The sequence below is a fragment of the Bemisia tabaci genome, unplaced genomic scaffold (genome assembly GCF_918797505.1).
Source record: "Bemisia tabaci unplaced genomic scaffold, PGI_BMITA_v3".
Classification (NCBI taxonomy): Eukaryota; Metazoa; Arthropoda; class Insecta; order Hemiptera; family Aleyrodidae; genus Bemisia; species Bemisia tabaci.
In genome coordinates this window covers 32077-50583 of record NW_027311746.1, presented here as the reverse complement: position 1 = coordinate 50583, position 18507 = coordinate 32077, and the positions used below count along the sequence as shown (strand labels likewise).

At 36.3% G+C, this 18507-nt stretch overlaps 1 protein-coding gene across 2 annotated transcripts in view; it reads right to left on the bottom strand.

Moving 5' to 3' along the window:
• Positions 1–6677: 6677 nt before the first annotated feature.
• The window catches only part of LOC109041420 (Fanconi anemia group D2 protein), a 28616-nt gene continuing 16786 nt past the window's right edge, over positions 6678–18507 (bottom strand). For both annotated transcript variants that reach the window (XM_019057779.2, XM_019057778.2), the window contains exons 16-23: positions 17752–18013; positions 13517–13855; positions 12600–12867; positions 11547–11772; positions 10856–11045; positions 9968–10117; positions 9056–9223; positions 6678–7780 (exon numbers count right to left, since the gene is read on the bottom strand). In XM_019057779.2, the coding sequence (XP_018913324.2) occupies positions 7619–7780; positions 9056–9223; positions 9968–10117; positions 10856–11045; positions 11547–11772; positions 12600–12867; positions 13517–13855; positions 17752–18013 (1765 nt within the window). In that variant the 3' untranslated portion in view covers positions 6678–7618. The remainder of the gene's footprint in view (positions 7781–9055; positions 9224–9967; positions 10118–10855; positions 11046–11546; positions 11773–12599; positions 12868–13516; positions 13856–17751; positions 18014–18507) is intronic.

Here is an 18507-nt window from a genome sequence, read left to right as displayed (position 1 = left end):
GAGGTGAGTGTAAAGTACTCAGACTAAATTGTGTTGTACGTAACACCGTCGAAAGTTTGAGTTGTAACGAAACTCGATCGCAGTCACTAAATTGTAACTGGAGCCTTAACGAGACTCAATCGAAACCACTAAATTGTGGCATAATGCTTGAGGGCACAAACCTGGGCTGTAGAGCAGAGATACTTTAAGTATGAAGGGTAAAATAAGATTGAGTCAAGGGCGCTTGGATGTTGCTGAAGACATCTCGGGCGCTTTATAGCGCAGGACGTGAATTCGTCATCGCAAGGGGCATTTCGGCGCCTACGATATTGATTTGAGGTGACTCATCAAAGACGGCGAGGGAAAGAATTCGGTTAGCAACAGAATTATTGACCTCACAGATCCACCTAAAACATTAAAGAAGGTACAATTAATTCCTATATCACCCGTAGGAAAATTTCGAGGGAGAAAACGTTAGATTTGAAATTATGCAGCGATTAGTACGGCAAAATATGAAATAATGATAAAAAATGCTTCACATTTTACACCAAAAAAAACTTAAATAAGTCTATAAGAGAAAATTTTCTGCCTTTTCCTACTAATGTGGTATATTCCTAGTAATTAGTTTCTAAATGAAATGCTCAGTAAGCAATTGGTAAGAGAATTGTACAAAAGCAGTAATGAAGACATTTCTGTGCTTGGTTCATGGTCCCTAAAAGATGAAACTAGGCATCATACTTCCTGAAATTGCAGAGAGAAAAATTTGACGGAATTTAATGAAATTTGGGGTTTTCGGTTTTTTTTCTAGTTGGAGAAGGAGAAGCCACAATTTCTGAGTAAGGTCTAGTTAGATCCTTCATAGAATATTGGTAATTATCTATTTCCATAGCATTAATGTCTATCAGATTTACAAATTTATTTTTAAGTTCTGGGAAATTAGCTAAAGACTGAATATTTTCAATATTGTTTGATTCGACTGTTCTTATATTCTTTTGGATTTCTTCAATCCTACCTGTAAGGTTTACTATAGAGTCTTTTTCGTAAGTATTGAGTAGTTTTTGCGCAGCTTTGAAGTTTAAGTCGTATGTAGCCATACATTTTTTTATCAGCTTTTGTTTATGCATTTCCGGGCATGTTGGAGAAAAGGTTTGGTGATTCCCCTTACAATGAAAACATTTTAAGTTATTAGGACAAATGTCTTGGCCCGCGTGAGTTTCGCTACACTTGTTACACCGAGACTGAGATTTGCAGATTAAGGAGTCTTTAAAAAAGGCTCGGTGTCCGTAATTTAAACAATTAGTACAGTAAACAGTACTATAGATATATGGGGAGGTAGCGCACCTGGAATAAAAGATGTATAGGTAATCCGGTCTTGTAGTGCCTTCCCATAAGATGTCTAGTTTTTGGCAGAAAACATTTAACATTTTCATAGGGGAGAGTGTTGTTATCATCATTAAGAAAATTATTTGCTTGTTCTCTCGTTACTAACTCGATATGGATGAGGTCCTTGTTTATTCTTTGGATCGTTTTCAACCCTGAGATTTTAGATTTATATAGGAACTCTCCAATGAGGGTTGGGTGTTTATTACCGATACCAGGTTTACTAATAGCTACCATAAAGGGTCCTGTTGCATCTTCTTCGTAACGATTGTCATTTAATTTCGAGGGAGAAAACGTTAGATTTGAAATTATGCAGCGATTAGTACGGCAAAATATGAAATAATGATAAAAAATGCTTCACATTTTACACCAAAAAAAACTTAAATAAGTCTATAAGAGAAAATTTTCTGCCTTTTCCTACTAATGTGGTATATTCCTAGTAATTAGTTTCTAAATGAAATGCTCAGTAAGCAATTGGTAAGAGAATTGTACAAAAGCAGTAATGAAGACATTTCTGTGCTTGGTTCATGGTCCCTAAAAGATGAAACTAGGCATCATACTTCCTGAAATTGCAGAGAGAAAAATTTGACGGAATTTAATGAAATTTGGGGTTAGAGAAAGGTGCTTATACCGTAAATTTTCAAAAGTAAAATGACAGTTGACCTTAGAAATATAGTTACATAAATACTTGAATCAAGCAAGTAACTACTTACCAACTTATCGTAGACAGTATTGTCGACTTTTAACAAGGTTGACAATGTTGTTAAATCGGTATTGGAGCTGATAGGGAGCATGCCCAATATTTTTTCCACAGCAGAATCAGCCTCAGCGGTGTCAGTTGCTGTAGAAGTAGAGGCAACAGGTCCTTGAGTTGCCGGGTTGGTGACAACAACAGTGGGATGGTGTCGATTTAAAGCTTGCAATTGTTCAACAGCAACTACCAATTTCTCCAATTTTGAATCAAGTTCAGTCATTTTCAATTTGAATTGCCTAATTAGGTTTTCTACACTTCCTGCAAAAAAAAAAAAAAAAAAAAAAAAAAAAAAAAAAAAAAAAAAAAAAAGTTAATCATGATTGCTATGTATTTATGAAAAGAAATGTACATTCACATTCAGAAGGCTGTATTAATTATAGTAAAAATTGTCTAGACAATTTATGGGCGTAAGTACTACATAGGAGAATTGCAGTGAGGGAAAAGAGGGGCAAAAAGAGAGGATCAGAACAAATACTTGTTTAACTTTTTTTTCAATGAGGAGTAATTTAGGCTGAATTTGACAAAATGAATTGAATTTGGGTTGATCATAAGTAGAAATTTGACTTTTAGAGCAACTTCAGCTTGATAGCAAAATGAAGAGGGGGAGGGGGTCCAAGAGGTAATCGTCCACATTCCTCTCACTGCTTAAAGATACTGAGATCTGACTCTCCTGATTCATGGACACCACAATCTGCATGAAAAACAGATAATAGTTTACAGTGTGCACGACTACATATGCTTACAACACTGAAAAAGAGGGAACAATCATGCAATAATGGAAGGGATTCCAGGAAATAATGATGAAAATAATGGAAAATTAATAGATAACATAATGATGAAACACTTACGTGAAAGTACATATAGGCTTTGAGAAATAGTTTCTGTAGTCAGGATCTTGTTGCACGCGCAATGGTGGAATATTCCGGCCTTTAGTGGGCAGCTGCAAAGCGTTCCTGCTTCTTGGGTGGAATCTTAAAAAAACGCAAATTTCTTACGCAGACTGTGAAGTTAGGAATGCATTTCAGAGTTTGCCGATGCGCTCATCGTGATTTTTGAGAGATTATCTGGACCGCATTAAACAGAAAGGAACCAAGCCACATCAGTTATTGCCAAATTTAATCGGGCAATTTAATTTTTTACATGAATACGGTTGTGCAGATTTTAGAGAATTTTCTCCATAATACAAAGCAAATTCCTTAAAATTTGCAAAGGAGTCTGCACAGACATTCTTTCGTAAAACAATGTAATTTCCCTGTTAAATTTGGCAATAGCTGATCTGGCTTGGTTCCTTTCTGTTTAACGCGGTCCATCTGTAAGGAACAACTCTTACTTTTGTTCTAGCGAAAGTTTGCAACAGGCCCATTGATTGTCAGGCCAAAATTGATAAAATGTTGAAAGCAAAGGATTGGCAATGACTCCTTCTTCAGTCTTTTAATCTAAACATTTCCAGCAGCTTTACCAGTAAGCAGGCGAAAAAATCAATGTTTTCCTACTAATTAATAACTATGTTTAGATTTTAAGAAAAAAACTCCTGATTGTTTCAATATATAGTTTACGCAATTTGTCATTGTTTTGTTACCTTGAAAAGGGATTGAAAGTTTGTTATGCAATTTTACAAAGCTCTATCAATTCTAAAGAACGGCTGTGATATTAATTTCTGTTGAGCTCACCCCAAGTAAGTTTACACACTTTCGTAGTGCCATAGAAGATCTGCTGTTTTTAGTCTCAGATGGCAAGTGCACAATGCTTAAAATTTTCCGGACCCTGAGAAATGGAGCTGTTGCACATGTAAGGAATTTGCGATTTAAGTACTGACTCCTATGTAGAATGCCTCGAAAAATACGATGTGCCACTGGTTTTCTCTGAAATCAACTCCCAAGCTCAAATAAGCTCTCAAAGTTGAGGCAGTCATGGAGGGGATATTCCTCGCTATATTGGAAGTTTACTTCTATGTTAAGTCGCACTCCCTATGCAAAAATAGGGAGCAAATACATTAGCAGGGTTGCTGTGTTTTCAGTTTTGAAGGACCCCAAACAGAATGGTAGCCCTGCCAGTGTATTTTATTCCTACCTTTGCATAGAGACTGCGACTTAATATAGAGGTAGACTTCCAACATAGTGTGGGATATCCCCTCCAGCAGCCTGATTGTTGAAATGTTGTGTTTATCGACCGGTTAAGACAAAATTAAGGAAATGTAGCCGTGTGATTGGTCGGTTTTGTGAATCATCCTCTTTGTCGTGCCTTTAAAGGATTTAATCATCGAGAAGCTACAGGCATCCCTCGAGCTGCCGACACTTAGTCGTCAAATTCTGGAGAAATATACCCTTTATCGGCACGGTAAGAGGATAATTCATAAAACCGACCAATCACATGACTACATTTTTCTTACTCTTGTCTTAACCGGTCGACAAACACAAAATTTCAACAATCAGGCTGCTGTTCAGCCTCAACTTAGAGAGCTTTTTTTGAGCTTGGGAGTTGATTACAGAGAATACCAGTGGCACCATCGTGTTGCTTGGAAAATCTTACGCAGAAATCAGCAAAAAAAAATCGCAAATCCCTCAAACGTGCAACAGCTCCATTCAGTAAGTGAGCAAGGCCAGAAAACGCAGTGTGTTACTTACTGTTGTCACAGTACCAGAGTTCAAGAGGCGATAAGGAGGTGCAAGAATGTGTCTTATCAGTATTATCTGAGTGCCTGACCAAGCATTTTCTTCTCATTTCTCAATACATTTGTATTATTCTTGGGTACACATGTGCTATTAGTTTTTGTTGGTAGGTAAGTCCTTTCGTGAATGAGCCAGAAATAGTGAAATAGTAAAGATATATAATAGCCAGAAATAGTAATCCATGTGTTTGCCGAAAGAAATACAATTGAGAGTTAGCACCTCTTTCAGGTAACCATATTTTTTCCTTGTTCGGTTTGGCCCACTCTCCATGAATCTGGATAATTTGAAGCACATTAAATAATTGAGATAAGGGATCTTCTGTCTCCTTCTAGATGTGTGTTAGGTAACTTTCTTTGGGTGAAGTCTATTGTACTTTATTTTTAAGGTGAAAATTTTTATTTAATTCATTGCATATTACTTGTAAAGAAAGACGTTCAACAATGTATTAATTTTTTTAACTATGATCTCAAGTAAATTATTTGTATGCGATCAAGACACAAAGTTATAAAAATGAAAAGAATAAAACAAGTACAATTTTTAAAGCAAATAAGATTTTTTGTTTCTTCTTTGGCTCCACATGATGTACATTTGTGCCACATGGTCAATGCAGATTAATAAGACTCATGCGAGTTGCAGATCTTGGATCTGGTTTTCCCAATAAATTTGCCCAAAATATTCTGCCGATAATCCATTACTGTACACTGGTATGTTCATTCATCAAGCCTCAGCAGGTTTCTAAGTATTGGATTCAATTGGTCATATCGAAGGCTCATGAACAATACCTTCTGACAATTTTGACAAAAACGAGTCAGCAACTGTCCAGCTTTCTACAGTATTAAAAATGCAAGCTAACATTTTAAGATTTTCCCAATTCCGCATTGAAGTGCTGTAAGGCCTTGTCTCCACGAGCCGTTTCGCGAGATTTGTCCCAGGGAAAAACTTGTACCCCTAGGACCCACTGAGAGAAGAAGAAGAAGTGAAAACGAATTTTGCGATATTTTATTCATTACAACATTGTTCATGTTTGTTTAGTTAAAAAATGTGTCTAATTGTCAATTGAGTGCAATTATTATTTTAATCCCGGTCAAATATTCGACTTTAACTAATTTATCTTCCCGCGCAAATTAGTCGCAGGACTACAAAGAGCCCTGTCCCGTGGAGACGGTAACTGGGAAAAATCCCAGAAGTTTCACTTCTGCGATTCGAACTTGGGAAAAATCCCATGAAATCGCCAGCTTAAAGGTGGGCGATATTGTTCATTAGCCATTGATATACAAAAGCAGTCCAATGAAAATTGGAGACCCTTAAAAGAATTTACCTGTTTCAGAGGTGTCTTTATTTAAGTTTAGGAATTGAAGGCGGGTGTGGGCAAACCCGTGTGGCAGAATTCGATGCTCAAGCTCTGCCATAAATGAAAGGAAAGCTGTCAAAAGACATGACTCGGCTTGGTAGAGAGACAGGGTTATTCTTAAAGTTGCAGTGCACATACACTTATTTAAACGATACTTCTCCAAGCGAGAATTGCATTATGTAAGAGAGGGCTATCTCTATCTACAGAAAGCCAATTACTGGAAGTTTAAAGCAGCCCAATGAGACATTGAAAATGGTTGAGACAGAGCCATGTCTTGTCTCATCGTGAGAGCAAAGTTGCTGCAAGTCACAAACCGTTAATCCTCTTTGCTTCCACTGGTGTCTTGAATAGTTTTTATGAGCGCTCATCATTTCTCATTAAAACAATAAGTTTTTAATTTTGAATCCATCCTAATGAAGAATGTTACTTGTCCTAAACAATACCAGAATAGTCTCTTTTTAGGACACTCATTGTAGATTGACTTCATTTGCATAATTGTGTCAATATGAAGGGGGGGGGGGGGCGAGGAGAAAAACCAGAATGATTGAGACTTTGTCTTCTATAATTTAAATTATAAACATCTTACTCTGACAACAAGATAAACTTAAATTGTGTAAAATCTTACATCTTATATAAAATATAAAAAAATATGAGTGAAAAATGTTACAAAAAGAATTATATTTCTGAGGTAAAGTAATTGAAGACTAAAAGAAACTTAAACTGAGAGACTAAAGAACTAGAAGTCTAGAAGATTAAAAGAAGTTAAGGAACATTCCAAAGCACACCTGACAGTTATTTCTTGCCTCATTTTCAAAAATGTTCTTAATTTTTTTGAGTTTTTTGCAGAGACAAAAATATTTCAGACATAAAACTTTTATTTCTAACAAAAATTTCTCCTTTCATAATGCAATATGCAAATTGCATGACTGATTATTTTTTGTGACTCCGTAAAATAAATCTGTAGAAGTCTTTTAATTTTCAATCATAACAAGTTAAAATGCTCTGGGATAGTCTAAATCATTCTGCGAGGATAATTTACTTCTGCTTTCAGATTTCTGACTAATCATAATGACAAGTTACACTATTTAAAACAGCTTTAAAAATATTGACCCATGAATTGTTGTCCTAAAAATTCAAAATCTTTCAATGTTATCAGCTGAACAAAAATGATTCAAGAGTAATTTTAGAATCAGATTAAGACATTTTGGAGAAAATAGCTCTTAACTATGGATATATGCACTTGAATAAAATTAGAAATACCTGTAAAGAACTTTCACACATTTTACAAGTGCTGAGAGGAATTGAAAGAAATTAAAGACCAAGATGAACGAGAAATGTCCAGAAACATCCTACAGATCAATTTGCATCACTGAGGCGCATGATATCAACTTAGGAATTTTTGGCATCAGTATTGGTTTAGGTTGAAACTAACATATTCAGGACGCTGCTGTCTCTCAAATTGGATCATCAAAATGAGAGAAATGCTTAATGGGAGGATGAATAGGTTCTATCTTCCTCCATGGCTGACTCATCGTCTGATTTATCACTTGAAGAATTGTTGTCTTCGTTTCCACTGGCGTCACCTTCATCGTCCGAATTTGCATCGCCTCCTTGATTGCTATCTGAATCTTCATCTGCCACTGTTGACTGCACAAAATAATAAATGAATTCATGAGCAAAAGATGAACGATAGGACTTGTGAATTCCTTTATTTGATATGTCAAGTAATGTTTCAGAGAGATTTTGGGTCCTGCTGGCATAAAGGTTGCATCGAAAGATTTTTGCATTTGTACCCGCAGAACGTTTTCCCGCAATGTGACACAAGGAAAAAGTCGCACTTACAAAGTTGCGGCATTATCGAATAACTCGATATCAATAGCAATAACTTTTGTAGAGTTCCAAGACCAACTAAGGGAAGAAAAAGAAGCGAAAGCAAATTGTGCGATATTTTGTTGTTTGCATTTATAAACTTTAAATACTTTATTTAATCGTTTTAAATTGAATCAGTGAGTTCGAAAACACACCAACTTAGGTTTTTTTCGATTTTCACTTTCTTGCGGTTTCATGACACTTGTGGATAGAAGCATCTACAAGCAAAAGGAAATTTCGAAATTGCAATCAGAAGTGCTCGAAACAGCGACAGGAAAAAGGAAAAATCGAAGTTTTTCATTGGAAATACCAATTTTTGGCCATATCAAGGGAAACGGGTGACCATCCAAGTTCCAATATTCAAATTTTGCCCCCTTTCTGAGCTCCCTGGTCTACTCTTATATAAAAAACCTGGGTCATATTTTCAAAATCTGAATAGAGCGGGCTCATCTGGAGACAATTGTCTGTTGATAGCGGCAAAAATCATGAAAAACGGCCCAGTAGAACACTGGAACTAAGCGTTACCAGATATGCAAATTTCGGAGGTCTCGGAGCTCATAGTATAGATAACCTTGCAAAATTCTTTGTCATTGCCCCATTTCTTCTCAAGTTTTAATTTTGTGAGTGTATTTATTGTAGTGTAAAAGTTATTGACAAAAACTTCCGACGCATTATGTTGCTTGGTTTGTATATCAAATAATACTTGATGGGAAGAAGTTAGACAATTTAGAACAGTTCGGCTGATTTTATTCAAATCAATCCACTTAGATATAGATAGAGATCATAATTTTTAAGGAAAAATTTATTTTGAATATCAAAATAAAAGACAATTATTGCAACACTGTAATAGATATTCCAGAAAGCCTCAAATTTCATCCAGACTACCTTACAATAAGATGTTTTCAAATTTTACATATTTATTCTTTTGACAAACCAATGCCTATTAGACTGGTTGGGCGATGTTCAATAGCATTATTGTATGAGAATACAAACGTTTGAAAATTTTAAATGAGGGCTTCCAAAAAATAACTTGAATTGTACAGTTGTTATTACCTGCGTGGGAATTTCCTCTCCTTTCAAATTTTTATTCCTCATGCTCCCAAGGAAGAAAGCGTCCGTGCAGCCATTGAGAACGACAAGATTTTTCACTTGTAAAACGACAGTTTCCAAAGCCATTCTGATTTGCGGTAATTTTTTGGCCAGTGCAGTATCTGAAGCCACCTGAGATAAAAAATAATATGACAGTTGTAGTTAAGCCAAGACGTAAAGAACATGGTTAGAGACAAATAGAGAAAAGAAGGTCAATTATTAACATCAAGTTGGTTATTCACGAATCGTTCTTTTACACAAACCTTTTGGGTTATCATGGAAAGAGGATACAACCTATTTATATCTCCAATCTTCCTCATTGATTGCTAGACTCGAATAAAATGCATCTCTAGAATCTTCAAGTTTTTGCCCCTTTATCATTTTTGCAAAATCTTACGAATCATCTCTTCGGGCTAAACTTTTCACATGTATATACTTTTGACACGGAGGAGCACAAAAATCAAGGAAGATTTTAAGGAATGATGTTGATTAGTTTTCTATTTGGAAAACAAGAGGATTTTTGAAATGAAATATTTCTCACTTTGATCAATAAAATCTGGCCACTACCGATCTTCACAGATAAAACAGTTCTCAGGAATGAAGGCAGATGACACAGTCTCCCTGATTTTTCCCATTTTCACAGGATTCTCTCAGTTTTTCACATTCTCACAGGATTCTCTCAGTTTTTCCCATTCTCACAGGGAATTTCCCTCTTACACACAACCGAGCAAGTAGTACGATCAGGAAGGTCCTGCACCCCTAAGTTGAGCAATGGCCATGTCCGTCTACAGGCTGTGTTTCAGTATTGATTTGAAATTGGTGACTGTTAAGTTTCTTTAACAGGAGATATGTAGGTGGTTTTACTCGGTTACTTACTTTTACATGGTTGCAGACTGTTTGAACATATCTAGTGAGGGTTTGGAATCTTTTTAGAGCTTGAGAGACTTCTGCATTTTTCGTACGGAACATGACAGAGCAGACAGGTACTGCTTGGGAGTTGAAAAGTCGCAAAATTCCGAGAGAACTCTGAAAAAGAATATCGGCGATACGTTAGGAGCTAAAAAAAATGGAGAGAATGTATATTAACTTTTGTCACAAAAAATTTCCCTGAATCGACTTTTGGCAAAAGAAGTTTTAGATCAATTTTTAGTGCGTTATAAAAGAAAATAATAATAAAAAACATTAAAAAAACTGGTGCAAAAAATTAAGAGATAAAAATTGAGGTAAATTTGGATCCAGTTTTATTAAAATTCGACTTATTTTTTACATTCAGTTTGAAGTTTTCAGGGCACTTTTTTCCTGTGAAAATGTAGGCTTTTGGTAAAAACTTCCTTGAGAAATTGTGTAAAGGTTGGTCAGTTTTCACTATGTGGCAAAAACTGATTTACTTCGCTTAAAATATGCCCACTGTAATGGTTCAAGAATAACAAATCAAATGCGAATTCATTTATTTCCCGCATTCTTTTTATTCACAGATTTAAAAAACAGTTTTTTTGGGAAGTTTTAGAAAAAACTGGGTAAAACCAAAACGCGAGTTTTCTTTTTGGTAGAGAATTTTCCACTTCTTCCTGTGCATGTTAAAGTGGCTCGGCAACAGGGTTACTCAAAGGAATTGTTTGATAATCTTCCGTCTCTTGATCTTGCACAGCTATTGGAACTGAGCAGATATCTCCTAAAAAACTGTCATTTCATCATCATGATAGATGAGACAGTAGACTCAACAGAGCATTTAGATTACATAGCAAGTTTCATGGAATAACTTACGCTCACAAATGCAACAAGATTCTGTCTGCCGTCGAACGTTTTGACTAGTTTCACAACTTTCTCCAGAATGTTGGTTGCTTTTGTCCAGACTTCGAGTTTTTCAACGTCAGAATCTGCTGAATCTAGCCCCTGGCGAATAGCACTTTCTATCGACTTGCAGAGTGCCTTCATCAGAACAGGAAAGTTGGTCCTGTAAGAGATATTGAAAATTGTACTATAAAGACCTTCCCAGTCACATAAATCTAAATTAGGGACCCAAGTGAGGACTTCCCAGTTCCTGCAAATTCTTGGCTGAAATATATTTTCACAGAGAACTTCGGTGAGGAACTCACACACATGCATATATGCAATCGAATACTTGAAAATAAATTGAATACTTGAAAAGCTTACTTCAATCAAATTTGTTTTTAACGTACCTTACTAAGGGAATGAAGAGGCTCAAAATGACTTGTTCTCGAGGACCTCAAAATTATCAGAACTAATATCTATCTGGGTAGACTATCTGCCTAATAAGTTCTGATAATCCATGGTTCAGTGAAGCAGCCTTGTCTTTTACCAACTTTCCACGATTTAAACTTTAAAACGATGTTTCTATCAAAATAAGGATTTCAACAAAAGTCTGGCACTGCAAATATGTGTAAGGAGTCCTGTTTAATAGGTAAAAAAAAAGAAATGTAGAATTAGAACTGACTTGCTTATCGTCGGGAAAGACTCCAATCTAGAATCTTTTGAAGACAAGTCAGCTGCCTCTGCTTCCACTAGAGAGATGAACTCTTCGAGAAGACTCAGCTGATCTTCAGTCATGGAAAGATAGTTGTATAGGAATGCTTCAATCACTTTGTTATAGATCGAACCTTGCTCTTCAGTACCATCCAGGTCGTACCAACGCCGTTTTAGGAATTTCAGACAAATTTTTCCTGAAACATTTCCCGAATGCATCGAATAATTTTTGCAAAAGTAAAGCAAACTCAGTATTGCAATGAGTCAGTTGCGCTGGTGACAGAATTGTGTTTTGATGCTTGAGTCTTGTAGATTAGCTAAAACTATTGAGATCTGTCCAAACCGCAACTTTCTAAGTTCAGTATTAACCAAGGTATGGCCCTTTGAAAAGTTGGGTTTTTGACGTCATCCACCGCGGTAGTGAATGACACCCTTAGTTTCTTCCAACTTGCTTTCATCCAAGTTTCACATAGAGTAACCACTGCTAATGTGTGTCTCCCTTACTGATAAAACCAAGGTGGAAGAAACCGAGAGTGTCACTACCGCGGTGGATGATGTCAAAGACCCGACTTTTCAAAGGGCGATATCTCGGTCAATATTGAACGTAGAAAGTCGCGGTTTGAGCAGACCTTGACATTTTTAGTTAATCTACTAGAATCAAGCATCAAAAAACAATTCTGTGACCAGCGCAACTGACCTACTGCTGATAGCATACATGCTGATGATATGAAATAAATAATATGGGTGTTAAGTGGATATCATTTTCTGCCAATCTGTAGCTGTCAAACATTTAAAAGAGATTATACGATGCGAGCAATCATCTAACCAAACGAAGCACACAGATGACACAGCCATGTGTATAGTGAGGGGTTTTGGGGTGGAAACATGAATTGAGATACTTGATTTTTTAACCTGTCTATCAGTCTGTGTTGCGATGAAATAATTTGTTTACACTCAATTTACATGAAATGCATGAAAACTTTACAGAATTCCAATCAATCAGATAAATAATCATGAGATTTACCAAGAGCCTCATTAGTAGTTTCTTCGTTGAGGTGCTTGGCAAGAGCTTGGTAAAATGAAACGAGGCTCTGCGCTGATGCCAGATGCAGGATATGTTCCTCAATGCTGACTAGGTACTTGCAACACTCAGCGGCCAATTCATCAACAGTCATGTCAGAGCTGGCCTCAGTTGCATCGGAATCCTGCGCCAACCGAACTAACCCAGTCTTGAATAGCTCGTGGTGCTGCTGCGATTTAAACCCGTTCCAAGAGAAGATTGCTGTGAGAGCCTGGGAGAAGAAACAAAGAATTATCATTGATTAGGTCAATACATAATTGCAACTCTTTTGTTAGGGCAGGGACGAGTTGACAATTTGCGGTGTGACAGCCCACTGCAGAGCAACCTTGCATGAGATCCTTGTGTAGTCAGAAGATCCCACTTCCCTCAAACCTAAACCAATCAATCAACCATTTTAAAGTGAGGTTCAGCCAATAGTTGAAAGCTAGACAGTACCATAACTAAATCTTAAGAATATAAGGATATTTGGCATTTTTTGACTCCTTTTGCATGAGACCTTCTTGCCAGCCCACTGAAAAGAAAAACAAGACCGATCTGAGGCAAATATTCATGGTATTAAGGATTGGTCATGATGCCCAACATCAGTTGATTGCGAGGATCTTACACAAAGTTGCAGCACTAGCAACTGCTCAACCGTTTTCACATTGGCTCTTACTGGAATTCAGAGTTCTATGGAGCACGCCCCTGGTTGGAGGGAACTATTAAATACAAAACAAATTTAGCTTGTATTCGGACATCGATAAGATCTAGTATGCCTACGAGAATGAATGGATAGCTCATCAATCACTTGATGATTTCTAAGTTTTAAGACTTTTTTTACAAAACCCCTGAAAGTCACACCTGTGGCAATTCCCACTCACCCTGAATATGAGTCCCAGACATTGTTTGATATTCTTGCTCTCCGGCATGAACATTCCACGATTATCAAGGATATGGTCGTTAACGAGCAGTAGATTTTTGGAATACTCCAGGATGGTATTTCGGTGGCCGCACAGATTTGGAAGCAGTCTCAAACAGTTTTTGATGATGCTCACGGCTGGAATCGAAGATATTGAGTCGATGCCAATCGGAACTGTGTTGGCTGTTTTCAAGTGAGAGAATTTCTTTACAGCTGCCAGACAGTGTTCCACTTTGAAAACGAAATCTTCGAGAAGAAATAGCAACTCATTTGGTCCGAGTTCTGGGCTGAAATTTCCATTCTGTAAAAAGAGATACAGGATATACTTAATATTAGCGATGAGACTTCTTTACCGACAAAAATTAACTTAATTAAAACACTTGACATTAACTTACTTTTCATTGGCATTTTTTTATTCAGTTCCCCATCCAAATTCTATTGAACAGCTTAAATTGAAATTACAGTTAAATAGAGCTTTTTTATTTCATTTGGAGTTTAAATAACACTAAAGCCCATGTCTTCTGTTTTAAAAAAACTTTATCGTTTTAAACAGAAAAGAAAACCTTGATACAAATAAAAAATAAAAACTACGTAGGTAGTAAAAAAATCCCAAAATGAACCCTTTCTGGGAAAGAGATGTTTTGGTGTAATAATTCCTACTAGACACTTGGTACCAAACTGAAAACTAAATTTAAAAAATGTCGAAACTTAGGAATGAATATTTTTGCAGTGGACAAAGGTTTTGATACATCTATTTCTAGTTGAAACTGGTTATGAACATGTTTTTTTCTTTGTGAATAAAAGGGTAAGTCACTGACAACCTCAATGACTGAACTATTAAAATAAATAAATAAGTAAGTAAGACAAACGAAACATCATGCCAATGTGTTAGATTAAAATTACATAATACTATGAATGTGTGTGGCCAAATTGAAAAACTTGCATGTATCTGCATTGCAATGTTTTAAAATTTCCGATCCTATTTTATTTCTTCGCAGAGAAACAAGCCAACTTTGTAGTTTGAAATTGACACAGACTTATGTGCTTAAGCAAAGAAAAATCGGGGCAGTTTTTGAAAAAGTACATTGAATATTTTACCGAAGAAAAGATGAAGTATGACAAGAAGTCTGCAACGTCGCAAACAGAAATGCATAGTTATGCACTTTGACCATCAATATGCATGACTAAATATAAATTAAAGGAGTTAAAGATACTGCTACTACTATCTAATATAAAATAAAAATACAATATTTAAGTATATGCTAAAAAATTCTCCAATGTTGGGATTAAGGAGAAAATAAATGGGATTTTATGGTATGAAAGTTCATGAAAATATTCTGGATTGTTCTATCATTCTTTAAAGGTATAATGGTTAATCTTTCCTTCAATTACAGACATTGAATCTTATCAAAAGTTAGGTTATTTGAGCATTTGCAGAATAGGAGCTTTGCAATTACAGGATATAGCAATGCTGCAGGAAGACACGACAAGACGAACTTCAAGGATTTGGAGGATTCAACGAGTCGAAGATCTGAAGAAATTCCGAGCCCTACAGATGACACTGAGAATTCATGAGGAAAAAAACCCGTGAATTCTTCCAGTGCCATTCCTAGGAGTCGACATACAGTGAGTTTGCGAACTTATGTTGAAACTGAGCGCCTGATAAAGCTAATGTTGCTTGCAGCTAGCCATGGCAAATGAAGATTAGAATACATCTATTGCATACTCAAGGGTGTAGACTTCTAGACACAGCAAACTGAATGAACACTATCTGGTACTGTGTAGAATCACTTAAAATTATGATGAGTACATGTGAAATGACTGACGAATTTCTTTATTCAAAAGTTGCATGTTCAAATTTCCTGCAAATGCGGATGCTTTCCCTGCAGTTGCCAGCAACCAGGTTTGCAAAGAAAAGGGAGTAAAAAAAAACACCCTGCGTAAATTAACCAAACAATTTCACAGCCTGGTATCAATCGTTCTTTCAGATGATTACAATTGTTTGAATGCATTTTTTAAGGCGAAAAAAGATAAAACAATGGAGATGTTGCATATGTGACGGATTTGCGATTTGACCATTGATTCTTACGTAACAGTTTGCAAGAAACACGATGGTGCCACTGGTTTTCTCTGAAATTATCCCCCAAGCTCAAAAAAAGCTCTCAAAGTGAGGCCAAAATGGAGGGGATATCCCACTCTACCCTGAGAGTCCACCTCTACATCAAAACAAACTCTCCATGCAAAGATAGGGAGCAAATGGAGCAAATACATTAGCAGGGTTGCCACTTTATTTGGGGACTCCAAAACTGAAAACACAGCAACCCTGCTAATGTATTTGCTCCCTATCTTTGCATGGAGAGTTTGTTTTGATGTAGAGGTGGACTCTCAGGGTAGGGTGGGATATCCCCTCCATTTTGGCCTCTTTTTGAGAGCTTTTTTTGAGCTTGGGGGATAATTTCAGAGAAAACCAGTGGCACCATTGTGTTTCTTGCGAACTTTTACATAAGAATCAATGGTCAAATTGCAAATCCCTCATACACGCAACACCTCCATTGCTTTAAAACACTTTAAATCATACAGGAGAAAAACTGATGACAGTTGTTGAAATTGATCAATCAGTTGGACATTTTCTTACAATCTCTCAAAACCAAACAATTACAGCAAACAGAGGAAATTGAAAAACTCATGATAGAAACTACACAAATTACACATTTTGGAGTGTATTTAGATACTTCCTATGTGCTCAACATAATTTAAGAGAAATTTAATGGAGTTGGCTGTATCTCTGGTATGCGACAGATCCATTGTTGAGAAACATTTTACATATCTGGATGATAGTAGCACTCATTTCAACATGGAATGAAGATGTGAGTGCCTTTACGTTTAATTATTCCAGTAATAGGCAACCCAGATCTTCATTCCACGAGGGTCTATATGGTTTGTGATGTCCTCAAACGCCTGCATGTTTTGGTGAGAGGCTTTCCGTCTTTCTTGAAATTTTGAAGTTGATGGTGCGTTTGGAAGCTGCTGAAAGAAATTTGAGCTGGTTGTCCCGTAAGGTTGTATTAATTTTAATTCATAAAATTATTTCTATACAATGGAGAATTAGCATGCAAATTTTTTATTGCTTCATCTGAAAGTTCTTAAAGAGCTGATTTCACAGTATTTTTCATAATTTTTTTTCTGATATGGGAAATAGTATAAAGCTAGATTTAAAAGTGACAAAATGCACCGCCTAGTGACGTCATCTGGCAGCATTTCCCATTGAAACACCTGTATTTTAGCAGATTAGATCATTTTGTCATATCTTCTCTAATAATTGGTCATTTCATGAACGAAGGGTATCCTCGTGTTCAGTTTACTCAGAAGTTTCCACTTAAACACGAAAGTCATCAAATTTCAGACACTTGCAAATTCTCTATTCTAAATCTATTTTTATACTATGCAACATAAAAATGTTGCAACATCAAAACATCGATCGGGGAAACCTTTTGCTTCGGTGAAAACTGGGAAGATAAGACTGACGAAAAGAATCAAATTCTTCCAAATGATATCGACATTTTGCGCAGTGCCTGCTCACACACAGCTACGGCCCCACACCTCCATTAGATTTGTGTGTAAGAATGTCGAAAAATTCATTTATCAGCCCTTCTTCTCTGGAGATTAACATTTAAACAGTTAAATTTTAAAAGTTGATTGTGCTCTAAAGACCGTAAGGAGCATCATATCGGAAAAAATCGAAAATTGGCTAGAGTTTAATTTCTTGGTATTCTGTGCGTAGTCAAGTCAAATTAAAAATTTAAAACAGTGAGGCATTGACCGATGACTCTGAATTTCAGGATGTAGATTTGAAATAATATTAGATGCATTATAAATCCAAAATTCTGAAGAGTATCTGCCCATCTTAATTCAAAAGGTACTGATGGTTTTACATAAGCCAGTGTCACACTTTCAAAATGTCAAGGTCAATTGTTGTGATTGGTCTCAGTCATCGAATAAGCCAATCACAACACCTGACCTTGATATTTTGATGGCTTGTTTTGATAGTGTGACACAGGCTATTGGAATAGATAAAACTCAGTGTTACCAACTTGTAATACTCATTACAATGAATGATGAATGGGTAAATAAAGTAGCACAATCTTGATTTTACGGAACAATTTAAGCAAGAAAAGATACTGAAAAAGTCTAACTTACACTGGGCGGTGTTTGGTTGATCGTCAATTTGTAGGTCAATAGAAGCCATACATCAACATCCAATTCTCGGAAGAAATTGCTGTACACGCTCAGATCAGCCAATTTTTCAACTTCTGGCTGATCTTCGGTCTCATCCGCTGCATTATCTTTGTTCTGCGTGCAACCAGATAGGACGGTATTCTCGTTCGCTTTGGATGTGGATGCTGCAGTTTTGTCCAACTTCTTGGATTTTCTTTTCTTTCCGCCTTTCTTAGCACCTTTTCTACAAAACACACACAATTTTGTTAGTGGCTGATAGACTTTCCTTTCCTTTCAATTATTGCAGTAAGTATTTTGAGGCTACAAAAACAAACCTTCCTACGTTTCTTCAGTGTTGTGAGACAAGAAATATTGACGATGAAACTTCCAAACCACCCATTTTGTTTGAGATGTCTTAAAATCTCCGCATCTATTTTATGTTTTTTGGGGACGAGAAAAACAATATCATTCCTTGAAGTTCCCACAAAATATTCTTCACATATAAAGGAAAAATCACAGCAGTTTTAAAAATTGCCGTTGAGTAGTTTTCCATTTAACGAATAGAGTATGACAGGAGGTCTGCAATGTTGCAAACCAAGAAACGTGGTTTGGGAGTTTTACCATCCATGATCACAGAAAAGCCATGATCTAAGGCTTTATAAACTGATTTGTTCTTTAAAATTTTGCTTTAGAACTACATATACAAAAGGATTCAAATTCCGGAATTTACTCTACAGC